General features: G+C 40.5%; 2 protein-coding genes across 6 annotated transcripts; one reads left to right on the top strand and one right to left on the bottom strand.

The window, feature by feature from the left end:
- Positions 1–64: 64 nt before the first annotated feature.
- Positions 65–13,840, top strand: epx (eosinophil peroxidase). The gene is made up of 17 exons (XM_085166418.1): positions 65–2,154; positions 2,247–2,337; positions 2,415–2,505; positions 2,630–2,805; positions 3,238–3,370; positions 3,473–3,602; positions 3,692–3,898; positions 5,543–5,909; positions 5,988–6,148; positions 6,230–6,488; positions 6,572–6,742; positions 8,395–8,632; positions 8,711–8,922; positions 8,997–9,161; positions 9,984–10,064; positions 10,168–10,264; positions 10,447–13,840. Exons 1-17 carry the CDS (start codon positions 2,137–2,139, stop codon positions 10,502–10,504), a joined length of 2,655 nt encoding a protein of 884 aa, XP_085022544.1. The 5' UTR covers positions 65–2,136; the 3' UTR covers positions 10,505–13,840.
- rab3il1 (RAB3A interacting protein (rabin3)-like 1) lies at positions 11,087–27,284 on the bottom strand. 5 transcript variants are annotated; one of them, XM_085166385.1, is made up of 13 exons: positions 27,174–27,284; positions 26,682–26,991; positions 20,381–20,549; positions 20,149–20,244; positions 19,503–19,580; positions 19,135–19,353; positions 18,823–18,942; positions 14,434–14,562; positions 13,943–14,055; positions 13,721–13,744; positions 13,284–13,383; positions 12,689–12,755; positions 11,087–12,167 (listed from the first exon to the last, which is right to left on the bottom strand). In XM_085166385.1, the coding sequence occupies exons 2-13, from the start codon at positions 26,885–26,887 to the stop codon at positions 12,082–12,084; spliced, it is 1,407 nt and encodes a 468-aa protein (XP_085022511.1). In that variant the 5' UTR covers positions 26,888–26,991; positions 27,174–27,284; the 3' UTR covers positions 11,087–12,081. The 5 variants fall into 5 exon arrangements, with proteins under 5 accessions (XP_085022511.1, XP_085022506.1, XP_085022507.1 ...); XM_085166380.1 differs by lacking the exon at positions 18,823–18,942; XM_085166381.1 differs by lacking the exons at positions 13,721–13,744; positions 18,823–18,942.
- Positions 27,285–27,330: the final 46 nt, after the last annotated feature.

Genomic DNA, 27,330 nt, shown 5'->3' on the forward strand with positions numbered 1-27,330 from the left:
GTTACTGTATTTTTCCCCTGTGAATCTGTGCCAGATAGACAAATCCAGAAAGCTCCAAACACAAAGGTGGCTTTAATTCAACCTGCAGATTAATAAATAATCTGTTTTTGTTTATTCCTGCACCTCAAAACCAGGTGATGGTGAGAAATGCTTTATCCCATATTTGGGAAATTCTTTTGTTACAGCAGTTGAAATCATGATGAAATAATTATAATAACAATAACATTTAGTCAATGTGGACATCCAGGTCCTTGTACATTTCCATCACATCAACATCCTGGCATAAAGCTGTTCTTTCTCTCTCTCTAGTCTTATTCACATTCACCAGGACATAATGTCTCCCAGCCCACATCCACAGAGTCATAAGTACATAAAGCTTCACTCTTACCTTTCACTTTGAAAAACAAATACCTAAATTACAAGAAAAAACAAACTGACTATCCAACCATATAGTCAAGTGAAAAAGAAATACCCTGTTTCAGTTCTAAGGTGTTACATAAATGAATCTGGTCCATAGCAGCTCTTAAATTATTAAAATACAAACCCAGATGAATAATATAGATATTATAACACTACGTCATTATTTTTTTACTAAAACTGGTAGCAGCTTCTCCGGTTACTGTCTATCAGCAAGTGTGATGTCCTTTATAAAAGCAGAAATTTTGTCTATTTGCAGGAGCATATGGGTGCACGTTAAAGATCACAGAGAAGGAGCTGTTGCTGTCATCAGTCTGGGGAGGCTTAGAAGGCAATATCTCCAAAAAACTCATCATTCTGAATGTGAAAGATTATTTATCCATGGAAAACAATTAACATTCATGACATGTCAGCTGTCTTAGCAAACTGTCCCTAAGCTCAGTCCATGCTCAGAGAAACTGCACATTGCAGGCATTGAGTCAACCATGAACTCCTTTGTATACAAAATCTTGTGCTGTGACCTCAAGAGAGCGGAGCATAACTGAATGTCCACAAACCTCAAAGAACTGAAGCAACACTGTAACAAAGACTTGGCTCAATAATATGAAACTGTTAGTTATATAGAAAATAAATAATAGTAATAATAATTACTTCAAGTTATTGCTGCTAAAGTGTTCCTACAAGTGACTGAATCATTGGGTGCACATAGTTTTAAGACCTGCTAAGGACCAGGTGGCTTTTTTTTACTATCAGAAATGATCACCTGAAATAATCCACTTGACCAGAACTCATTATATACAAGTGAGGAAATGTGGGTCAACTGACACTTGATCTACCTGTATGCCAAATATTTGGTTGTACCTTTGTGGATACATCGGCTCTTCTCTGGAGCACATGGAGTAGACGGTGGGTCAACAGAGATAATATTAATAACAGCGTAATGAAATGGGACTGGTGAATCATTTGATGATATCACACACCTGGAACATCAAAGGGGGGGAAAGCAAGCATACATTTGAGTTGTTAAGCCTCACAGTGGACAGAAACACTCTGAAATCTTTCTGTCTCATCCTTGTGCTCGGTTCATGGTCATTTCCCAGAATCCCCGCTTCCAGCTCACCCACCTGTCTGTGTCACTGGCACAGGGACCATCAGATTGAAATGTTTGGCATGTGTTGAAGACACAGACACCCTTTTAATTTAAAAAAAAATCCCCAAATACTAAGCTTAGCTTCTCATTGTGAAGTCTAACTGCTTTTTTTAAACAAATCTGCTACTAAAGTAACTTTGATATCTAATATTTCAGCCGCCTCTTTGTTTGGTTGAGTGCTCTACTACAGCAAAGGCATACTCTCTCTGCTCTGCTGAGGGATGGGTAGGATTATTTATTTGTAATGCTGGTTTGACAGAGGCTTTTCATCGAGGGCGAGAGCACAGACGTAAATTTGATTTGAGAGGTTATTAGGTCGAGGCTGCGAGTCCTGCGTTTGATGTTGCCTTTCTGTCACCAGGAAGGACAGATAAGGGGATTCTGCACATACCTGTTGGCCCTGCTCACAGTGTATACATAGCACCCTTGACACTTGGAGCCAAACACACACCTACACTTGCTTGCACTCAAGATGAGTCGGAGCGAACGCAGCGGTAAGAACCTCCGATTCCTTCTCTGAACCTGAAGCGATCCTTCTTTGCTCACACTGAAAAGTTTACAGAATCACAATGAATACAGCACTCGTGGTGAGTTTCTGCTTTAATGTACAATTTAAAGTTTATGCAGAAATTTTGAAGTTTTTTTTCAAGATTTGAAGGTTAATGTGGTTTCATTTCAGGTGTCTGCATCTCTTTTTCAACTGGTTCTTGTCCTGCTCTTAATCCCTGGTCATGCTTCACTGAACAAAGTGAAGCACGGCAACACCTCAGGTAGGATTTCTGATAATTGCTGAAAGGAGAAGGTGCTTTGGAGCCTTTCTAACTGCTCTGCTCTGTTATGGTCTCAGGAGTGGTGTATCTGGGATCTGCATTTGTTGATGAGGCTCTTCAGAGGGCGATTGAGCTGACTGATGCTGCTTACACCCACACAAGTGAAAGGTAGAAATTCTTTATTCTGGTCTAAAATATATCTGGAAATATCTCAAACCAGGCTGACACATAGAAGAAAATAAATCATTTTACGTCTGCGAGGGTCTGAATACACAGTTCTGAATGTTTCCAGGGTGAAGACGTCGCTGTCTGAAGGCGCTCTGAGACCCAGTGACCTGCTGGCTCAGTTCAAACAGATTGAAAGCACAACCAGGACCCAGATCCGGGCTGCTGAACTGCTGGACAACACAGTGGAGCTGATCAGAGAGATGGTCTACACTAACACCATGATGCAGCCCAACGCTTACGGTACTGAACAGCAGCAGAACACCACCTGCGGGCCATTTAATCTGATGAACGATTAAACAAGCTTTATTCTCCATCATATTTTTAGTTTGTTTCAGGATCTAATATAACACAGCCAATTTATCTCTTCTATAACTATATTGTTTAGGAGGACAGAATATATTTTTACAATGATGACTACAAACAATACAGTTTACATATTTTGCCAGAAAATATTAGTCAGTATAAGCTGACTCATGGAGGCTACTGAAGCATAATCAAGCTCAGCAAAACCAAATTCCAGAAGTAGATTTGGATCATTTGGATCATTTGAATCATTTGTATCGGCTTTTGACAGGAAAGGACACAACAATTGATCTGATCTTTCTCATATATATTTCTTTATGTTTCAGTGTTACTAACTTGGACCTTGTTGTGCTTACCGTGCTCCCTCAGAAATGCTGAGTGAAGAAGATACGGAGAATCTGCTGCATGTGACGGGCTGCTCCGCTGAGCTGCAGACGCCCAGCTGTCAGACAGACTGTCTCTCTGAGCGCTACAGATCCGTCACAGGCGAGTGCAACAACAGGTCAGAGCATGTATAAAAATCAGCATTTGACAGGCTGGCGCTGTGCCCAACAGAGATCGTTGTTTTCAGGTAACCATCTCTCTGTGTTCTGCTGCTGTACAGACAACATCCGAGATGGGGGGCTGCTAATATCCCGTATTCCCGTTGGTTGGCTCCAGAGTATGAGGATGTGTGGGGGATGCCCAGAGGGTGGGAACCAAAACACACCTATCACAATGCCAGCCTGCCTCCAGTAAGAGTCCTGCAGCAGCTCTCGGTCGTCTTCTGTCCTACCAGCTGCTGTAAGCCCATCACTCCTCCTCCTCATCTCGTATGTTCCAGGTGCGGCTGGTGTCACAGGAAGTCCTGTTCACTCACAATGACAACATCTCTGTGGACTCCACTCTGTCCCACTTGCTGGTGGACTGGGGTCAGTGGATAGACCACGATCTGGTGCTGACGCCTCAGAGTCCCAGTACGGCTGCCTTTAAGACTGGAGCTGACTGCACCCACACCTGCAACCGAGACTCACCCTGCTTTCCCATCCAGGTACATTTCACCAGCTCTCTTGGAAGGCTCTAATTTATTTTGTATTTTTTATAATTTTTCTTCACATGCTAAATGCCAAACCCGTAACCTGCACAGTTTCTGTATATTTACTGTATATCAGATTATCTCTTACCATTAGCACCAAACACAGGTTCGGTAACACTGTCAATGGTTTAAATAGAAAATATAAACCAGGAAATACTCTCTCATTACACCCAATTTGCAAGCTCCTTTGACTACGATGACCTGGATGACTGAGAACCTTCACAGACATTACACCCAATTAGAAGATTTCTCATTGGCTGTTGTACGTAAAGTTCTGTGAAAAGAAAGTTCACTTGAGTCTAAGGAGCTTGGAAAGAAAAGCGTCTGGACTTCTTTAAGTGGCTTGAAGACGTTTCACCTGTCATCTGAGAAGTTTTCTTTCCAAGCTCCTTAGACTACGATGACCTGGATGACTGAGAACCTTCACAGACAAAGTTCAGTTGACTGTTTTAATAGGAATTAAGAGCATAAGTAGCAGCCAGGTGCACAAGCGAGGTTGAGCACATTTATAAAAGCAGAAGTTTAGGCAGTTTGAAGGTCTGGAGCATTCAGGTGTGTGCTAAGACAATGCTGCAATCTTGAGCAGACATTCAACCAAATTTACCCCAAGGTCAGAAAATGCAATGCTGAGAGAAATTGCCAAAAAAAAAGAAAAAGATCTACATCTAAACCCTACAGTGCTCAATTAGCGTGTTAAGTGTTAAAGGTCATGACAGAACAATTACAAAAACACTGAAGAAGTATTTGGAAGGATTGCCAGGAGAAACCCTTTTCTGTCTAAAAAGAACATGGCAGCACGGCTTAGGTGTGCAAAGTTGCACAGAGTCATTTGGTACTGGGCGAGAGAATTTATGGTTTTCAGGGTGTTTATCATTAACTCAGTTTCCCTGGGTCTTTTACCGTGTGTTATAAATAAATCTTTTTTTTTTGTACCAGTACTGGTTTTATTTTGTCGTATTTATCCTCAACACCCTAAAGGCTGGGCCGTGAAAATATTGTCCTACATAAATTGGTCCGTGGCGCAAAAAAGGTTGAGGACTGCTGCACTAAATGAGCAAGCAAGGTGGTGGGGGGGTGATGATTTGGGCTTGTTTTGCAGCCACAGATCCTGGGCACCTTCCAGTCATTTTGTCAACTATGAATCTAGTCATGTATGAGGACAGCAATCCCATGAACACCAGTGACTGTCTGAAAAAGAAAAGAATGAAAGTGTTCAAATGAGCCAATCAAATCCAGACCTCAGCCTGACTGAAATTCTGTGGGAAGACCTTAGGAGAGCTGTGCAAATGCCTACAAACCTCAATGAACTGAAACAATCTTGAAACAAAGAGTGAGCCAGAATTCCTCCACCATGATGTGAGAGACTGATAAAGTTACCTCGCGTTATTGCTGCTAAAGGTAGTTCTGACTCACAAGTAGACACATGTCTGATATTTTTTTATTCTTTACTGTTGGAGGTGAAATTATTTTAGAAATTTGAAATTGACAACTGTTCCCAAAAAAGACTAGACTTGCATCATTTTTTTCCTTATATTGTTGCTATGGAAAAGAATGTCCTTCCCTCATCTGCAGCAGTTTAAAGACAACTTTCTTTGCTAGATCCCACCATCTGATCCTCGTAACGGGGTCCAGAGTTGCATGCCTTTCTTCCGCTCTGCTCCCAGCTGTGGTGCTGGAGTTCTGCCTCATCGTCAGCGGGAGCAGCTCAACGCCATCACCTCCTTTGTCGATGCCAGCATGGTGTACGGCAGCTCCACCAGCCTGGCTTCTGCTCTCAGAAACCAATCTTCTCCTCTGGGCTCAATGGCCATCAACTCCCAGCACTCAGACCACGAGCTCGCCTACATGCCCTTCCTACCTCGCCTCCAGGCTCACCTGGACCCCTGCGGCCCTCGCAACTCCACCACCTCAGGAACATCAGACAGGTCTGCTCACCGACAGAACACCACATCCTGCTTTCAAGCTGGTGAGTGGGCGAATGTTGTGAATTCTCCACCCACTGTAGGCTTCAGTGCAGCTGTTGCTCATGACTAATGCTTCACAGGTGATTCGAGAGCCAATGAACATCTGGGATTGATTGCGCTGCACACGCTCTTCCTGAGAGAGCACAACCGACTGGTCAAAGAGCTGCACCTGCTAAACCTTCACTGGAGCCCAGACACCCTGTACCAGGAGGCCCGCAAGATCATAGGAGCAATTCATCAGGTACCTGCAGGATTATCTGATGAACAACATATCACATCTACCTGTTCTCATCACTTTGACTGGTGTTCTAAATCCTTTAAGATCCTAACATGGGAGCACTACCTGCCACGGGTCCTTGGTGAGAATGCCATGTCTCATCTGATGCCTCCTTACAAGGGTTATGATCCTGACATGGATCCCAGCATTGCTAATGTTTTTGCAACTGCTGCATTTCGTTTTGCTCACGTCACCGTGCAACCAGTAGTGACCAGATTGGGGCCAGGATATAATGCTAACTCGCAGTATCCCTCTCTGCCGCTGCATCACTCACTGTTTGCCTCTTGGAGGGTTGTGCAGGAAGGTAAAGAATAATTTTGTTGTTTTACTTTGATTACATGTACTCAGCATTTCTATTTCTGTTTTAATTTCCTCCTGTTGTTTCAGGTGGTATAGACCCAGTGCTGCGTGGCCTCCTGCTGTCTCCAGCCAAGCTGCAGACTCCTGGTCAGATGATGGTGGAGGAACTGACAGAGAGGCTCTTTCAGGCACAGGGTGGGATGCCTCTGGACCTCGGAGCCCTTAATCTCCAGAGAGGCCGAGACCACGGCCTGCCCGGTATCAAGACTTGCAACCTCTCGCACCGATATCCCATCTGCTGACTGTTCTATTGTTCTCTTTTCCAGCTCCATGTTTTCATTATTGAAGTTAGCTAGAGTAGCTTTGCACCAGTCACAGTTAAAAGTAATCCATATGTACAGTATCTTATATTTATCCTTAATACAGTCTCTCACTTCCTCCTCTATCTGAAACAAGACGTTTTAGAACCTCCCCTTTTAAACAGACTTTCTTGTGATTGGCTGCCCCCCATATTAGAGAAGGGGCAGGTGGGTGGAGATTACTTGCACATATAGTGTCTTTATTTATTTTTTTTTAAACTTTGTCCATTTTTACTATCAATATCCATTATTATTACAGTATATAGGACAGTGCAAAGTGCTTGAGCTACCCTTCATATTTTGGGAAATGGGAGACATACATAAACACACATTTGTTCAATTCTAACAGCCTTAAAAGTCAATATTTGGTATGACATCTACAGAGTGCAGCCTCTATAGAGCATGCTTTACAGATGGCTGTACTGGTGTGCCTCCTGCTTCAAATTTGTATTAATGACTCCATCAGACTCCATCATGTTGCCACTGATTTTGAGTCCAACTCTTGTTTAATCTGGCGTACCTCAGCGTTTTTTGCCTGTTTCATTCCTCAAGAATAGCTTCTTCACAGTTACCCTTCAACTGAGGCAATTTCTGATCTGAGCGGTTGTAGTTTTTCTGCAGTTACAGTATTCCCTCTATTATCACAAGGCTTCCATTCTGGGGAAATCTGCAAAGTAGAAACCATATGTTTATTATATTACTTTTGTATATTTTAAGCCATAAAAATCCTCCCCATGCTCTTATAAACCCTATTATAACTTTGTTATTCATTTTTTAGGCTAGATCATTCTTATTTTTACTGCAAAAATAAATTGCAGTTTTAAATATTAAAACACGCAGAAACTGTAATATAAATTTGCAGATAAATCGAAAATGTAGCGTGTCTGGAAAGGTAAGACGCGATATGACTTGGGAATACTGTATACTAATTCTTGTATTAAAATGTGTGTTTTCATATTCTAGCTGCAAAAAAAATGAATGAGAGCACAGTTGAAGTTATTGTAATGTAAGTCAACGTGCACAACATCACAGCATCATTAATAGTAGTTATACTTGTTTCCTTGAAAGTCTGCCATGAAAAGTGTGTGTTGACTCATGAACCAGTCCCAGATGTAGGAATGTGTTAATAACCGTGCCAGGTGGCCTGTAGTCCTCTAATAGTTATTTGTGTTGCTTGTTAATTAAGAGTTAAAACTGGCCCTCTGAAATTTCCTTCTGGGAGTGACTTCTCACAGAGCTAAGCCAACTAGTTCCTAATGCACATTATCACGTGATGCTAATGCAACAGTCACTGCACAAAAAAACCTTGAGAGAATCCAGCTATGCAACCTAATCTCACCTTATTTATTTCATTTTTATATATCTACACTTAAGTTTGAAGGTTCTAATTTCCCTCCTATTACATCTACCTTCCTTTTTAACTGTAAAGCACTTGGTAAAATCAGTATTTTGCTATGTTCACTTTCACATGAGCCCCATATATTTAATGCTTATCTCACTTTCTTCACTCCATCTTTAACCTGCAGTCCTCTGACTCATCTCCTCCATCAGGATACAGCTCCTGGCGAAGGTTCTGTGGCCTTTCTGTTCCCAACAACACACTGGACCTGGCTGAAATTCTGGGCAATTTCACTTTGGCTCACAAATTCCAACTCTTATACGGGACACCACACAACATCGACGTGTGGGTGGGTGCCATCTCTGAGCCAGCTCTGCCCGGAGGCCGAGTCGGACCGCTCCTGTCATGCCTGCTCGCGAGACAGTTCAGAGCGCTGAGAGACGGTGACAGGTGGGCCACAGCTAAAATTAAATTATTAAAAATATGATGCATAAAGTGAAATTCTAAAATATGTGCTTGTCTTTCAAGGTTTTGGTGGGAGAGGGAAGGAGTGTTCACCCGCGCTCAGAGAAAACATCTGCGTTCAGTCTCTTTATCCCGCATCATTTGTGACAACAGCCACGTCACACATGTCCCTGCCGACCCGTTCTCACGCACCGAGACCTCGGAGGACATGTTGGCCTGTTCCGACCCCCTCATCCCTCACCTTGACATCAGCTCCTGGAAAGAGCAGGACTCGGGTGAGGCTGTAGAAAACAAGTTGTGTCGAGTATGAAGCTGGGATGGCCTTATTTTTTCACTGACTTTCTCACAGATCCCCGCTGCGGTCCAATACCCAGGATTCAATTTGGCTACTATCTCCTCTGTAACTCAGTGATCCTGTATCAGTGTCACTCTGGCTACAAGCTGCTGGGAACTTCATCCACCAGTTGTGATCCAAACAGCCAGCAGTGGAGCCCAGCACCCCCATCGTGTCAGGGTACGAAAACTAAACTGTCCAGTCAGTGTTGGGAAGTGGCATGTGTTGTTGTTTTCTTTTAACGCCAGAGTTTAACATTATGTTTTTTGTTTAAGGAATTATAATTGTTAAAAAAAAAAATAGGCAATAAAGCTCTTTTTAATATTGGAGACTTCATAACACAACTTTCATTTAAGATCAAGAATGAATTTGAAATTTCAACTTCCAGGAAGAAATTTTAACCAGGAAATTCTAAAATGAAAATTAAAAATACAATTCTCCAGAAAGGGCAATTTAACTAATTGCTGGAGTTTATTTTAAACACATTTTTAGCAGTTTAGTCAGCTATATTATCTACATGAATTGTTTCAATATCTGGGCTGCAGCCCCCAGTGGACTGTGAAGGTACTGCGGCTGGGCCCTAGTCATTTATTTTTTTAAATAAATCATTCAGTAAACTTGTTTTTTAGTTAAAATATGCCATTAAATATGTCAGTTTAATTAAGAAAGTACTCGAGGTAATGAAAACAAGTGATGGGACTACAAAAATAAGATGTGCATTATGCAATTCTTTGTTTTCGGCCATATTTTTGCATCAGTAGTTGATAAAAGTAAAATGGAGCAGTGGTTGTCAGATGCCACAAGTGACGTTTGAAATAACCAGAAAATGTAATTAAAGGCTTGGGTGGACTGCAAAAGATATTCTGTGGCTGTGGCAGTAATACTTTTGGAAATACCTGGCCAGTATCCTAATGAGATTTCAGCAAAACCTCTGAGATCAACTCCACGTACCTCGTAGAGACATCATTTGTTTCTCATCTGTTTTTTTGGCTGATTTTGCAGATATCGATGAATGTGAGGAAAAGACTTCTTGTCCACAACACCTGGAGTGCCTGAACATACCAGGCTCCTTTTTGTGCTCAGGTTGGTTTCAGATCACTTTAAATATTTCCCAATGTGAATTTTAAACACCATTCGGCACGTAATAAACGTCTGTCACTTCTGAACACCTCTTCACATGACCCAGAGCCCTCCTCGCTATCGGCCGTCTCCATCGTCACCGCAGTGATAGTGGTGTTTGGAGGCGTGGCCGTGCTGGTGATGGGCATGTTCTGTTTTCGAAGGCGAGTCATCTGCATGCAGATTTCTTATTTTACACAAACACTGGTGGGCTAGTTTCAACAGACTGAATTGAATTGAAATGTAATGATTAAAGGAGCTATACAAACATAGTGAAATTAATTGAACTGTTCACCCATCAGCTAAAAATATTTAACATTTCAATAACTGAATTTGTTTCTTGCAGATATCTCCCAAAGAGAGAAGCGCTGGTGACTGCTGGATGTTGCCAAGAGAAAAGTTAATCAATCCTTTGTAAGAGTTTGGTTGATTTTTGTTGTAATATTCCTGTGAAATTATCTAAATGTTTTTAAATGTTCTTATGTATTTAGCTGACTAGCTGCAGAGTTTTTTTCATCTTAATTTACAAGTATCACATCTGTGTTCAATAAGAGTTCAGCTTATAAGAAATTCATCTTGATTTCATCTTTTCTCCTCCGTGCCCTTTGATAAACAGCAGGTCAAACTATTTATTAAGGTCTGCTGTAATCGGTACAAAGAGGTCATCAAAACAGGGGCTCCGAGAAGTCTTTCCAATCCGGAAACTCAAATCTTACTGGAATGTCGGCTTCATAAAGCCCCTCTGAGCTGGACACGGTCTCAGTATTTCCTCGGTATTCCTGCTTGAGAACCTGTTTGGTGTATGTAAGTGTTATGACCTTATTCTAACCCCACATCTGTGACGTGCCCAGAGCAAACATCACCCCTGGGTTATCTGGTTGCACTGGGTTGAAATTAATTGAAGTGATGAGTCTTTCCCGAGCAAACTTCCGGAGTCTCCCTCTCTTGATCGGATTTCTAATAATAAAAGAGACATGGTACAAAAGTGACAGCTGGTATACAATGCCTCGTGTTTAATGCAGCTTTTACACAGTTGATTATGAGTACACTGAGGTCAGGAACCTCAAAGCCCTGCATAAGGCTAAGAAGCAGTTATTGCACGTTCTGACACACTATACTTCAAAAGTCAGTAACAATAAATCTATAATATGATGTACAACCTATATACACTATGGCTATTTTCTGCATTCATGCAAAGTCAATTATGGCTTTTACTTTATGTTCATACTGTTAACTACAGATGTGCAAAACTCAATCACATCTTAAAAGCTTTTTTCACCTGGCACTGTAAAGCTCTCCCTATTCTGAGCATGGGTGGGTAATAATTAACGATACATCTGATTTTTAGGTACAGGGCTAACGAGAAGCTGAAGGTGACTAAGTTAAGTCTTTGTACAAGGCAGAGCAGGAAGTGTACCAACAAAATTAAGGCCATGCTCAGAATGAAGGTCTGGGCTGTGGTGTCTGAGCTGATAACTGAAAGTACAAAGAAAACAAGCTGAATCATTGCTGTGTGGAAACAATAAAACTATTACACCACATATTTGTAATACTTGAGGTTAAGATTGTGCTCATTATTTTGCAGGCTAATGCCTTAATCAGGACACAGTCTATTGTATAAAAATGAGAAATTTTGTATTTCGTGGATGATTCAGTAAGAAGTTTCTCCAAACTTTCAACAATAACAACAGTTATTTTCCGGGAATGTGGTGCAACAGAAAAAACCTCTCCAACATGTCTGGGAATAATATCATCTTTAAAAAAAAACCCAAAAAAAAACATGGACTTTAATGTCATTCCTGGAGTGCTGATTTGATTCTGATCGTTTTATTGCATTTCCAAAGGTGACAAACATGTTTTGCTTCCCTTAACGGTGACCTTTGCTGCAGCACTGTTCAACCTGATCAAAGACATGTGCGTTGCCACAGTTACCCAAGGCTGTAACTGCTATGCTCTCTTGTTGGGTGTTCCAGGTACCGTCCTAGCCCTGGTCAGTGAGGTAGAAACCTAATTTCGCCACATTCATCTCTCTACGAAGACGCATGATTTCCCAGAACATCTGCTCCGCTGAACATGGAGGGGGGAAAAAAAATAGAAAGAAAGATGTTGGTTGTTGGCAAAGTTAAGACCGAGTGGTAACAGAGCCGCGCACCTGTAATTCAAAGGAATTTTAAAGGAAGACACATTATTCTCTAATTCTATGTAGTGCATAACTTCATGTGTTTTCTGGGAAAGAAGAAATGATTAAATGATTCATCATATAATAAAAAGGACAACTGATTATTAATAAAACATCAACATAATGATTATTAAATAAAGATGTAAAAAGGCAAGATTAATCCATCACGACACAGCTCGTGCCCCAAAAAAATACAGTGGAAGAAAGTTACCACAAAGTTACCATGAAATTACCCACTACTTACTTATGCTGTACTTAAAAATACTCTACCTACTTGCAGTACAATTTGTATCTTTCAGTAAAATACCTGAAGTTACTCACTACTTAAAATTCCTCATGCATTGCATAAAATTACTTGCATAATAATTACATTTGCTTAAACTATTTACTTCTGTCTCTGTTAACTTACCATCATGTCTCACCAGGCCCTGCTGGATGTAGCGGATATAAGTGAAGAAATTGCAGACAGCCGTGATCTAGAAAAGCGAATATGTGACAAGGTCACGACTCTACACAGTGGCTATGCAAACTTTTATAACACTGGCATGCCTTGGGATTTTGTATCATTCAAACATTATTACTATAACTGCAGAAAAGTAATGAATGATAATTAAACTTTGCAATTTGTACATATGAAGATGAAAATCACATTAAAGGCCACTCATGAGAATAAAACAAAACATATGAAACACAAGAAGAAAAAAATGATATACTATGAAAGCTACCTGCCTTAAGGCTTCAGCTAGACAGAAGATGTTAAGTCGTTGCGTGAGTGCATCATTTGCTGGGTGGAGTTAACTAATGCTAATATGGTGCAAAGCATGCTTAGGGCGAGGCACACAGAAACCAAACATTCCTTCAGAGAGAAAGATTGCCTGAGAGAAACAGCTGAGGATCTGAACCACAGGTAGAAACAACATGTGTTTGCTTGAGTCAAACTGTTTGATAAGAGTGTGCAAACAAGACTACAGGTGTGCCTCGGACAGAAAGGAAGTGATATTTACCCGTGCTCGGCTGGAAGGTGAGATGTAATAGTAGCTCTCTTTGTCGCCAAGTTTAATGCGATGTTTGCAAAGCCGTGACAAGCCACTTAATGCACATTTTCTACAAGAGAAAACAACGTGTCAACAATTCATTGCAGCAACACGTAGATGCACAATCATCTGTTTTAGGACAGAATACAGCAAACATGAGCTTACAGGCCTTTAGTTCTTCAGCAGTAAAACATACTGAGAACACTTTACAACTTGTTTTAGTGAAAGAGGTGCGCAGAGAGAAAGTTAGCCACAAAAGGAATGAAAGTGGGATCCCGTCTGGTTCATTAATTTACAGATTTGTTTATATCGTTCCACACATCTGTGTTGACAGTTTTTTATTTCATGCCACAGTTATCAGAGTTAGTGAAAAGCTGAAAGGGTTATTAGCTCCCGAGAGGACTTACGTCTCTACTGCAGCCCTAAAGCCACTGGGGAAAAAAAAAAAAATTTTTAGATCAGGCAGTGATTAGAAATGTGCCCACTGATTAAACCACTCTCAGTCATAATTGTAAGATAGACAAAAGGCTCTGATCATAAACCGTCGATGGAAAAACCAAACCAACCAAATCAGAGCAGTGAGTGGTGAAACACGACAGGATGACAGTCATTACAGTCGGGTAACTCACTTAGGACCTCCACACTCTATAGCTGAGGCTTTAACCATCGGTACTGCCGACATGGCAACAGGCTCAATGGTCAGAGAGTTGTTCTCCACTGCGCTCTGGACCAGGTGGGACAGCTGTGGAGAACAGGAATCAATAACTTTAACATAACTTCACATTAACCTCCTAAGACCCAAACTCTTCCACAGCATGCATGTTTTGAGCATATTGGGGCCAGATGAATGTAGAAACAAAGAATTGCCACATTTTTTTAACCTTATTTCTGTTTTTAAGAAAAATAAGAGCCACATATGAGGATATTCGTTTAAAATTTTGATAAACAGTAGCAGTATAATGTCCTTATAAGTGGATATCAGGCCCTTGTAGAGCAAAATTGAGTATTTTGGTCTAAATAACCCAAAATGTGATGTCCACATATGTGGACGCCAGGTCCTAAGAGGTTAAAATACACACGAAGCAGCATGGTAGCTGTACAAAGAAGCAGTGAGTATGACCTCTGATCTCGTGAAGGAGAGGCAGGGCCCGATGTCTTCTCTGTAAATACGACTCAGCAAGGCGGAGGAGCGGTCCAGGCTTGGGCGTTCCTTCCACATCAAAAACTCAGCAAACAAAATGGAGTCCATCTGCAGAGAGAAAACCAAACCTTCACTCAAACTGGATAAAACTGATTCTCTGACACACATCTAGATTAAAGACGTGTTTAATCCCCAAAAGACCGATGACTGACAATAAAAGATCCACTGTTGAACACACAAAAGTGTTTAAATACTAAAGATTAGAAAATCTTGTATTCAAAGAATTCGGGCTGTCAAAACATCAGAGTTTAAAAAGGAAATATCATCAATATAAAGCCCATAAAATTCCTCCACCTTATTTAGGATTTATATGATAGAAGACAAATGATCTCAGCAGAAGTGAAAATCATTTTAAAATAATCAGGAAGTCTGGGAATACCAAAACAGACTGGACTGGAGCAAACCTTGAGCATGCTTTGGTCAATTCATATAGCTCATAATCTGGATTTAGAGAGTGTCTATAAATCTGTTCTTCATACTTCAAACAAGGCAAGTCTCAACAAGAAGCCCATTTTAATAAAGCAGACAGCGTTGATAGGTCACCTGTGAGTTTAACAGGCAGTTAAAGAAAGTTCAAAACACATCAGTTGATCCTTTAAGTGGAAAAACGTAGTGAAGATCCACCATCGCTATGAATTAAGGGATGTAATCATCTCCTCTCCTTTCATAAAAAGGATGGTCCAATGCATCCTCTGCTAAAGGATGTAATAAATGAAATACTGAAACACCTCATTTTGTTATCTGGAGAATTAAAACAGCTCTTAGTAATGACGCTGTGCAGATAACTCCAGGTCAGGTCAGTCAGTAACTTTCCCAGGCAAAACTGGCTGTTCGACAGCGCTCAGTCAAAGTTCTGGAGTTTGTTGTAGGAAGGGATTCCCACAGTGTGAAAATTATGAAGTTTCATACTGAATTTGGCAGGAACACTTTCAGTGGCTGTAAGATCTACAGCGCCTCCTTCAATATTGAAAAAAAAAATGTAATATTCAATTCAATTCAATTTTTCAATTCAATTTTATTTATATAGCGCCAAATCACAACAAATGTCGCCTCAAGGCGCTTCATAGATACAGAGAAAAGCCCAACAATCATATGACCCCCTATGAGCAAGCACTTTGGCGACAGTGGGAAGGAAAAACTCCCTTTTAACAGGAAGAAACCTCCGGCAGAACCAGGCTCAGGGAGGGGCGGCCATCTGCTGCGACCGGTTGGGGTGAGAGAAGGAAGACAGGATAAAGACATGCTGTGGAAGAGAGACAGAGATTAATAACAGATACGATTCAATACAGAGAGGTCTGTTAATACATAGTGAGTGAGAAAGGTGACTGGAAAGGAAAAACTCAATGCATCATGGGAATCCCCCGGCAGCCTACATCTATTGCAGCATAACTAAGGGAGGATTCAGGGTCACCTGGTCCAGCCCTAACTATATGCTTTAGCAAAAAGGAAGGTTTTAAGCCTAATCTTAAAAGTAGAGATAGTGTCTGTCTCCTGAATCCAAACTGGAAGCTGGTTCCACAGAAGAGGGGCCTGAAAACTGAAGGCTCTCCCTCCCATTCTACTTTTAAATACTCTAGGAACAACAAGTAGGCCTGCAGAGCGGGAGCGAAGTGCTCTAATAGGGTGATATGGTACTACAAGGTCATTAAGATAAGATGGGGCCTGATTATTTAAGACCTTGTATGTGAGGAGCAGGATTTTGAATTCAATTCTGGATTTAACAGGAAGCCAATGAAGGGAAGCCAAAACAGGAGAAATATGCTCTCTCCTTCTAGTCCCTGTCAGTACTCTTGCTGCAGCATTTTGGATTAACTGAAGGCTTTTCAGTGAGTTTTTTGGACATCCTGATAATAATGAATTGCAGTAGTCTAGCCTGGAAGTAATAAATGCATGAACTAGTTTTTCAGCGTCACTCTGAGACAGGATATTTCTAATTTTAGAGATGTTGCGCAAATGGAAGAACGCAGTCTTACATATTTGTTTAATATGTGCGTTGAAGGACATATCCTGGTCAAAAATGACTCCAAGGTTCCTCACAGTGTTACTGGAGGCCAAGGTAATGCCATCCAGAGTAAGAATCTGGTTAGATACCATATTTCTAAGCTTTTCAGCGCCGAGTACAATGACCTCAGTTTTATCTGAGTTAAGAAGCAGAAAGTTAGTGGCCATCCAAGTCTTTATGTCTTTAAGACATTCCTGCAGTTTAACTAATTGGTGTGTGTTATCTGGCTTCATGGACAGATAGAGCTGGGTGTCATCTGCATAGCAGTGAAAATGTATGCTATGTCTTCTAATGATGCTGCCTAGGGGAAGCATGTATAATGTAAACAGAATTGGTCCTAGCACCGAACCCTGTGGAACTCCATAATTAACCTCAGTGTGTGAAGAGGACTCTCCATTTACATGCACAAATTGGAGTCTATTAGATAGATATGATACAAACCACTGCAGTGCAATACCTGTAATACCTACAGCATGTTCTAATCGCTCTAATAGAATATTATGGTCAACAGTATCGAATGCTGCACTAAGGTCAAGAAGGACAAGCACAGAGATGAGTCCACTGTCAGAGGCCATAAGAAGATCATTTGTAACCTTCAATAAAGCTGTTTCTGTGCTGTGATGAACTCTGAAACCTGACTGAAACTCTTCAAATAAACCATTCCTCTGCAGATGATCTGTTAGCTGTTTGACAACTACTCTTTCAAGGATTTTTGATATGAAAGGAAGGTTGGAGATTGGCCTATAATTAGCTAAGACTGCTGGGTCTAGAGATGACTTTTTGAGTAAAGGTTTAACTGCAGCCACCTTGAAGGCCTGTGGTACATAGCCGATTATTAGAGATAGGTTGATCATATATAAGATCGAAGAATTAATCAATGGCAGGACTTCTTTGAGCAGTTTTGTAGGAATGGGGTCTAAAAGACACGTTGATGGTTTGGAGGAAGTAATTATTGAAGTTAACTCAGAAAGATCGATTGGAAAAAAAGAGTCTAACTTAACATCAATGGAACTAAGAGTAGCTGTAGATAATATTACATCTGTGGGATGATTATTGGTAATTTTTTCTCTAATGATAAAAATTTTATTTGTGAAGAAGTTCATGAAGTCATCACTAGTTAACGTTAAAGGGATGGTTGGCTCAACAGAGCTCTGACTTTTATTGAAAATTGTTTCTAGCTGAATGGACACTTTGAGCTCTTTAAGCTAAAAACTGCTCCAAACGGTTTGTTCGTTTCCATTTTGACCATTTGTTTAACTTTAGCTTTAATTTTTTAATGTTAGTTTTACTTTTTATTCCTTATTCTTATCAATGGTGTTGTTGTTGGTAGTAGTAGTAGTAGTATATGGGCGGCACTAGCAACGGGGAAGTAAAATAATAGATAATCCAATGCATCATTATAACCACTTGACTGACAGTCATGTAGACATCCTCAATGTCAAACATCAGCAACAATGTCTCCTCGGGCTCATTGCATAGACAAATATCTCCAGAGAGACAAGATTTTGATTTTGGTTTTTGATTTCTTTAGCTTGTTTTCAAATACACAATATCATTTCTGGTAGTTTTTAGTTCTCTAAAAACTTGTTTTAGTTAGTTATAATAACCTTTGTTCATAGTAAGACATAACACCAGTTATGTGGAGAGGATCTAGAGACAATATCTCCACAAATGACACATCACTTGCAGTTAAACATTAATCCATTATGATAGAAAAGTCAAACAATACGTCCAAACTCATAAAAAAAAACCCAACAGCTGCAAAACTGTGAGGCCGAAATTTACAACCCTGGGTAATATGGATAAGAGACACCAGGGACAATTAGTTTTGGTAACCCTACCACACTTTTAGCAATGAGCCAGAGGCACTGACATTACTGAATCAGCTCTACAAATTCTAGAAATTATGGTGACATAAAATGGTATCTTTTGTTTTTTGTTGTAGTCATACTAGACAATCCAGTGAGTGTGTCATGCTTGGCAATTTTCAAAAATATCTATAATATCTCGATATTAGCTAACATATCTGTGATTATCTGTCAAGAACTGGGTATAAACTGTGTGTTTCACTAATGTACGTTCAACACAGATAACTCCAGTAAGAAACAAACAGCTGCATCAAGAAGTCCCTGTTCACCTTACATACACGCTGACAAATTTCAATACAAACTATGGAAAGAAAAGCTCTCAGACCAGACTCACCACACTCTTGACTCAACAGATATCACAGTCTAGAATCACAGTCAAGACGCAGGTAAATTTGAAAGATTAGAAAAATGTAGGAAATGTAAAGGAATGCAGATTACCTGTCTGCCATCGGTGCCTATCCCCTCTATCTGTTTTTGCCATTGAGGGTCATAGGTCATACTGACAGACTGGCCAGGTATCAGACAGAAGATCAGAGAGAGGAGGGCAGGAGCAGCAGGCTGAGAGAGGAAGAGACCCCAGATAAAGACAAGAAGAACAAGTCGGAGGGGTTAGCAGAAAGAAGGGAAAAAAGGAAAGAATCTGGCTAAAAGTGATAAAAGTGACTGGAAACAGAAATGGGAAATAAAGTGGGACGCATATGGACGCACACCTGAAGGAGAGGAGAGACAACTGTATAAACTTCAGTTTACCTCTCGGTCCTCTTTGGACACAGGCTGAATGGAAACTTCTTTTTTTGCAGGTGAGAGTGGAAATGCACCGCTGGCGCTCTTGTTCCGGATGTGCGATTTGTACGATCCCCTGGTACCTGAAGACTGCAGCTGTGGATGCAGCTGGCGATTTGGTGAAGAAGGTGTGGACGTCAACACCAGAGTCTTGAGTGCTGTCACTTCTGCTTGCAGAACATCAATCTGCAAGCCAGACACAAAAAAAAATAAATATTGATAATTTGAAGCTATTTTATGACCTTCAACTATGTGAAAAAAAAACTGTTCTGATTCAGGAAAGATTTCTGTTCTTCACTGTTTTAATTTTTTTTTTTTAAAGAAACTTCACACACCTTCCCCTGAGCCTCCTTGAGCTGTTTCTCTGAAGCTGCTTGTTTCACATTAGCATCACGCACCATCTTGTGAGCCTCCTGTTGAAAAGTAAATTGAGACTAATTAAAATTGTACGTTCAAAGCTCAGCAGCTAGACAAAGACAGTGACTGGCTGGTCAACACAGCAGAACGTGTAAGGAAAAAGATGACCTTCGTGGCATTAAAAAGCTACTTTTGGTAAGAAGTGTGCTGTCAATTTTGCGACTGAAAGGTATTTCCTGCAGCTGGTCTTACTGCATATCCTTAAGAGTGTAAGATTTTGAAATATACTTTGGATTATTTTCCATCAGAAATTATCTGTTTTGAACTGCTAATCTGCACTGCTCTTAACAGACTTCTTTCTGTTCACTATTAAATTGAGCTGGCTACATCTTTGTTTATACATTGATGCATTTTTTCAAAATGCATTTCAAAGTTTTTTCAAAGCAATTACAATGTTGCTTAAAAAAAAATCACATCAACCTGAATTTTTTATTTATATAAAGGAAGTGATGGTTCTGTAGAAATGCAAACTGCTGACTTTTGTGGCATAGCACCAACCACCTTCTTCGTCACCAGCTGTCAGAATTACAGTGCACTCAGCAGAGAGCGATGATTACTGCTGACCTCAAACAGACTGGCTGTCAGCTCCTCTAGCTCCTGCTCCAGTTGATTCCTAACTTGCGACAGACGCTCGCACTCCTTGTCCTTTAGTTTCAGTTCCTGAGATGTGCAGGGGAAAAGGACACAACCACATTTAAAACAGAGAAGAACATTTGCATTGTCAGCGCCTTGTTTTCCTGGTCACACTATCTTTTGTTTCTCTGTGAGTGCGCAACCACAAAGTAGGTTACTATACCTTCTTTGCAGCATCCAGCTGTTCCCTGAGGATTTCTGACCCTTTTTCCCTGATTTCCAGGGAAGAGCTGCGAAGCCGGGAGAGCTGGCCATGGCCTCGGATTGACGTGGGCCCGACTTGGCCTCCTCCCTCCATTCTGGTCTCTGGCTCTGGATCCAGATCTACCAACCTTCACAAGACCACAAAAATAAATTGTGTAATAAAAATAAATAAATATATAAAAATAAAATCAATCTTGTACTTAACTACATCCTAATGAGGTTTACAATTTACAACTACTTCTACTAACAGGTCTCTAATGGCTGGTATGCCGTGTTTACAAAAATACAACCAGAGCATTTTCACATTTAAAACCCAGAGGTTTCCCTAATTTAAAAATATAAAAATAAAATGAAAAGTAGCTTGACAAAATAAGGATCACAAAATCAAATGTTGGCCTTCAGCATTAGTATATTAATGCTTTTCAGGTAATAGTTTAGATCACAACCCTGGATCCTGACACAATTGGCATTTAGGCTTTGCTAAGTGTACAATCTGATTACTTAACACATCATGTTGGTAGTAAGTGTGTAGATTTTACAGTAATTTAAAAGACTAAAATTAACACCAATGATAAATAAACTTAACATCTACAAGAAATAAAAAGTAAACTGAAACTAGAACCACTTTTTAAAACTACACTATAAAATGTAAACTAAAACTAAAACTGTAGAAAACCAAATAATACTTAAAAGAAAAAAAAACACCAAACCATAACAACCTTAGAGCCAGTGTGATTACTTACAAAACCCTGAGATTCATTTCTACTTACTTTTACAGTGTCAACACAATCTAACAACAATAGCCCTCTTGGTTACAACAGTGCGCTTACTGCAAGACCCCGGGGTGGACCTCGCACCACAGCTTGGAAACCCCTGATACAGCATTAAAAATCCCGACATTTGAATTTAAAGGAAGCTTAAGTTACTTTTATCCCCAAATTGCAGATAAATCGGTCCACAAAGCAGCTAAATAATTAGCAGACCTTGGGCTAACTAGCTAGTTAGCTTACACTTCCAACTTTTTTTCTTTTTTTTTTACCACGGAGAGGTCCCTCGTCAGTATCCGCCCTTACCCTCTCTGTCAGTGTCCGGGACAGCAGATAAATAAACCTCCCAGCCCGTCTGCGTATTTGTCAGCTGCTCCTCTCCAGTTTCCCTGAGCTGCTGCTGCTGCTGCTGTTGCTGTTAAGTTAAGAAATATTGCATAAACCGAGCTAATGTCCGAGCGAGTTTCAGTGAAACTAATCCCAGTCGTTTTCAATCACAGCTGAGGAATGCGGACGCCTGCGCAGACGATCAACCGCCCAGCAGCAGCAGTTTCAGTCAGAAACAAGACGAAAATCAAGAGCAATGCCAGCTCTGGTTTGCACTTCCTAGAAATAACACTCACTTCTTTCTTCTCCTTTTTTTTGCCAAGACAGGAAAACGAGTGTATCTCCTTTTTCCTGCCTCCTCCTCCTTCTTCTTCTCTCTTCTTCGCTCTCACAAGTCACATGATGACATCCACCCGACTTCCCAACCGGCACGTCCTGTACGTGGACCAACAAGGTGTCACGGGTCTACCTGCTTAGGTGTATGCTTTTTGCGTGACCAGAGACAATCGATTACAGAGTCACTCTATGGAAAATCAGTGAGTTCCCCCCTCTCTGATCCCCCAATATCAGCTGATATTTTTTTATTTTACTTTATTTTGTAGTAACTTTATCATACTTAATGGAACCATTCAAATAATTTTTCTTCACTGGGTAAAAGCCATTCAGGGTACAGAAATGAAGTAAGAGGCCTAAAATCCAGCTTTTGTAAGTGCAATGTAGCACAGAGTGACAGAGCCTTATGTACTTACCGTGTTTATATACTTTATATTAAGTGTTAAAATCTCTTACATTCAAGGATGATAAAACATAATGTGTGCTAGTTGCATTTTTTTTTATGTAATCAAAATTAAAAATAGTAAGTTACTACAAATTGTTTTTATTTAGTAGAACTTGATTTTTCCGAGTGTGCAATACTAATTGTTTACCCACAAGTCATTCTTAGTACTGTGTACTGGCAATGAATAAGATGTCTTAACATAGTTAACTTTTTCTCCTTTTTTTCAGTCCACATGTTTGCATACTTTTTTAAGTTCCTGGAACTAATTAGGTTGTACAGGGTACTCAGAATAAATAAGTTGCCCTAACTTAGTTATCTTAGGTAAGCTTAGCTTTTTTGAGGCAACAAGTTTGCATACTTTTTTTAAGTTCTGGGAACTAATTTGATTTTACAGTGACCTGATTCCTGCTGTAATTAAATCAGAAGTTTAATCAAAAGATAGTCAAGAATCAATAAAGTTGAATATAAATATAATTTTAATGTGCAAACCTTTAAGCCCTGTGTGTGAGGAAAGTGTAGCAGGCAGAAAGATAGAGAAATAGAAATGTTTTTGATTTTATTATGCATGAACAACCAGAAAAAGTCATTTTTAACTGTATTGCGATTGATTGACTGTACTGCTCTTTGGATCTCGGAGGAGGCAGACGCACTTTTCTCCTCTCCCTTATCTTCCCTGCTTATGTCCTTGTCTAGTCTCGTGGGGTTTTTTTGTATTTTCCCTGGAACATTCTCTCACAGTCTGTTCTCTAAAACCTAAAAGAGGAATTATGGATTGGATCAACTGGTCCCTAAATGCAATTGACACCCCTTTCTCAACGAGAAGTTTGGGCTTGGGTGAGCCTGAGTGCTGAAGATATCTACCTATTCGGAACCATGGTAACAGGGTTCTGGCGGATCGGAGCTGGCTTGGCCCTGACTTATCGAAGAATTAAGAAAGCGGAACCGGCTGTTCAAACCCCCACAAGGCTGCCCGCTGGGATTGGAACGATGGGAGAGGCGTGAGTTTCTCAAAATGGGCTCATTGAGTCAGCACGGATAAGATCTTGGAGAGGCTACGGCTGCTGTGAATACTCAGAATAAGATCTCTGACTGCAGACTGGATTACATCTCGGAAGGGCTAGCCCGGAATAACATCTCTGGGCGCAAAATTGGATGACATCTCGGGGAGGCACACTGCCGTGAGTTCTCAGAAATCGGCTCCTTGAGCACAAGAAATGACAACATCACAGAAAGCAAGTATGGCGAAGCTCGCGGCTCTCCAATGGGACCAGTGTTGGACTGTAGAACTGCTTTGAAATTCATATGAGCTGTTCGCACTAAAGTAAAAAAAATAACATCACTTATGCGGATACCCTCTCGGCGCCAGCTACAAGGCCGGAGCTGAACAAAACACCCTGATAACGACTGTGTTTAGTCTGTTCCTTCCCATTCCATGCAAGGCCACCTGGGTTGGCTGGAAGACTGTTTACTTAGCCTGGCAGGGCGAAGGACACTGTCTCAGCTGAACTATCGACACGCACACACATACATGTACTGATACTGATAAGCACTCACTGACGCATCACCCTCCCTACCCCGGATCCAACGCCACCTCCAACGCTTACCTCCCCTCTGATGTGGACATCGGGTCAGTTGGAGGCGCAGTCGAAAGATTGCAGCGGTCCCAGATCAGATGTACACACTGGAACTCTTTCCCATGTTGCTTGTCTGTGTTTATTGTGCTATGGTGTGTTGATATCTGTGCATTCCTGTATTATCCTTTTGTGTTACACATTTCTATGTTTTTTTTCCTCGCTACCTAGCCTGACCTGTCTCCCCAATGTGATGTTTGTGTATTGTATGTACGGTCGGCAAGGTCTGTCATCTCGGTTGTGGGCAAAAGACCTGCAACTGACAAATAAAGGCTATCTCATCTCATCTCATTAAGCCTTCTTTTTTTACAAATTGGATTCACTGTTTTTGAGATTTGCTCTGCTCACTGCCCCAATGAGGGCATTCTCCCCTTAGCCATGCAGGATGGCTGAGTGGAAAGTTCATCTACATGTTCTCTCTCTCCTCCAATAAAATGTCATCAAACCTGACAACAGGTATTTAGCAACAGTTTAGATTAGATAATTTTACATTTTTTCACTTTTCTTTGAACTTTAAAACATTTCGATTATTATTAACCAGTTGAGCTGTTTGCTTTGCCCTTGCTAAAATGCTTAGTAAAGTATCCTATCTGCTAAAGTTAAAACTGTTTACATTCCCTTTTTTGGAATCTTTTTTAATGTAAAGATAAAACTTGAGTATGAGTATTAACATTCACTTTTGTGAGGGTTATAGTATATAATAGGTTATTCTACCCTTTAATCAGAGACTTGGACGCTTTGAATGGATTGCCCGTCCAGACTTCTGTACAGATTGTAAATTTGAAGGTAAATATGTTAAATAAAAAAGTTAATTATGAAGCCAAAGTTAGTTTGCAGTCTTATCTGCAAACGTGCTGAACTTATTGTACCAAAAAGGTGGTGAGATTTTATCCCCTATGCCTCCAGGGTCCCTGAACTTTAATGTTCATCATGGTTTTATATTCATATGAAATATGGTCGAAGTTACAAATAATAATATCAGCGCCAATACTCTGAGTTTACATTTTTTTCTACTCTTGGATCTGTTTGATGCCACTAAGAGCCAATATTCTAATATGGTTATCTCAGCCTCACACCTTTTACTGTTAAATCAGAAGCCCCATCCACTTGCTCTTCAAACCTGGTCTGCCAAAATCACAGAGCGGGGATGTCAAACATGTTTTATATTGTGGGCTGGAGCAGTTAAACTCTCCTTTCTTTAACTACACACTTAATCCCTGAGATATAGTAACATAGTGTTATGTGTTAATATATATATATATATATATATGTAATGTAAAATATCTACTTCAGGTTTTTCTATGAGATAAAGAAATGCTGCTGCATTAATTACAGACATCTGTCAGCATGACTCTTTTGGGTGTAAATTGTAAGAAATAAATGTGTAAAATTACAGAGTTCTGGCATCTCATTGCCCAGACTGTCCTGTAAGTATTTTTTTTTTTTTTTATTTTACTGAGGGCCCACTATTAAACAAAAAAGAAATTTCTTGAGTAGTTTCTGGAAAAAACAGGAACTTTGCTGTCACTGAATTGTTTTACTTAATTACTTTGGTGTAGTATGAATGGCCATGGTGGAGGTCTTTGTCATTAGGCAAAACTATACAACTTACAGTTAAAAGTCTAGGATTATTCCTTCCTTCACATTTTCTAAAGCCATTCAATTGGCCGGATTGGAGTCTTTAACTGGCCGATTCCGGCACCTGGGCCTTATTTTTGACACTCCTACTATAGATGGTGTAAGAGACCGATGTAGCTACTCAGCTGTTTATGAAGTCCTGAAACCGCACGTGATGAGCAAGGAGTGGTTCTGACTTTAAAACCAAGAAGGAAGCCCACTTGTTGGGTAATGACATTTAATTGATGAGTCTTTAGCCAATGAGCATTCTTAGACAACCTCCTGACTCTAAGCCTAATCATTTCAATATGTCCTAAAAATACAGAGCAAGGTTTTTTGCAACCAGATGAGTCGCCTCCTGCTGGCCATTAAAAGGAATGCACAAATCAGTAGATGTAAGACAAGTGTGATAAGGGTGGGGATAAATCATGTCCAGGAACACTAATTAATAGATCACAATTTCACACAAGGCTGTGAGACTGTGTTGGTTTACGTGAAGCAGCCAATCAGAAGAGAGGACAGGGAGCTACAATAGTTTCCTTCAGGGGATGAACTTGGCTACTCCAAGGTCCAGCTATTCTTTCTTTCTTTCTTCTTTCTTTAATCTCTGACATGTCCTGTCAGTGAATTTGTCAGAAGGAAAGAATTAGGAATACTGCTGACTGCAGGGTTTAAGACGCTAAAACTCGCAGCGTTCTGTGCGGATTACATTTCAAGCATTTATCCTCCATCTCAGGCCAACACCGGCACGTTTTCCAACTTTTGCATGATCGCTGAACAGCAGAAGGATTTTTCATTTACAAAACATGCCTAAGAAAATACCAATCACTGCTGGAGTTACACTAAAACTAAACACAGACCTTTGTTTGCACTTTTGCATATCTGACTCGGTCACCTTGTTACAAGTGCACGCGCCCACAATCACAGACTTCACACTGAGCAGGACTTGTGACAAAGCAATGTGCTACTTTTAGATACATTTTGCACCATGTGCAGAATTACACAACTATCTCTGGAGAATCTGGATAAAGGGAAGATAAATGTATACATGAATCTTTATACATAAGCAGCAACTGTCACGTGTTATGTTAAAAAATGTGTTTTATCAGTTTATCCAGTGCTCCAAAATTTAACACTTACTGTCCAACAACACAGCCTTCCTCCTCGATGACCTTGCCAGACTTGTGCCTGACAGTAGACACATTTTGTGTGCCAAAGAAGACTGCAGAGGAGTATACTGCAATCCCAGATATCCCCGCCTTGAGGACTTCATATCCCGGGCTCGATGAAGTTGAAGGTGGAGAAGAGGAAATCTGGACGCTGTGAATTCCCTCAAAAGCATCCATAATATTTCTCAGGCTGTGCAGAGATTCATCAAATGCTGTTGGATAGCTCCTGGGATGATTTAGTTTGTGGAAGGATGACTCTGACGTGTGTGGGTATTAAGCACCTAAGATGCAGAAAACACAGAGTTTACATACTGCAACTTAAAATCAGTGCAACTAACTTCAAGATCTTTTCCCCTTTCTGAATACCACATTTTTCTTTTCTTTGCAGGCTGATTGTGCTGAGTCTGTTAAATTGCACTTGTGAGATGAATTAAGGAGAAAAAATTGGAGAGGATATACTCACCAGAAATAAGTAAAACTGATTCAAAGACGTTGCCAGTGCAGAAGAAAATCTGCCAAAAGCAGCAGAAACCAAACGCCCTGCACTTCACCCTGCTGTTGGTCCTCCTGGTTATTACAGGAAGGGTTAATCACTAACACACTCTGACCAGTAGCGATTC

Source organism: Neolamprologus multifasciatus, chromosome 7 (assembly GCF_963576455.1).
Source record: "Neolamprologus multifasciatus chromosome 7, fNeoMul1.2, whole genome shotgun sequence".
Lineage (NCBI taxonomy): Eukaryota > Metazoa > Chordata > Actinopteri > Cichliformes > Cichlidae > Neolamprologus > Neolamprologus multifasciatus.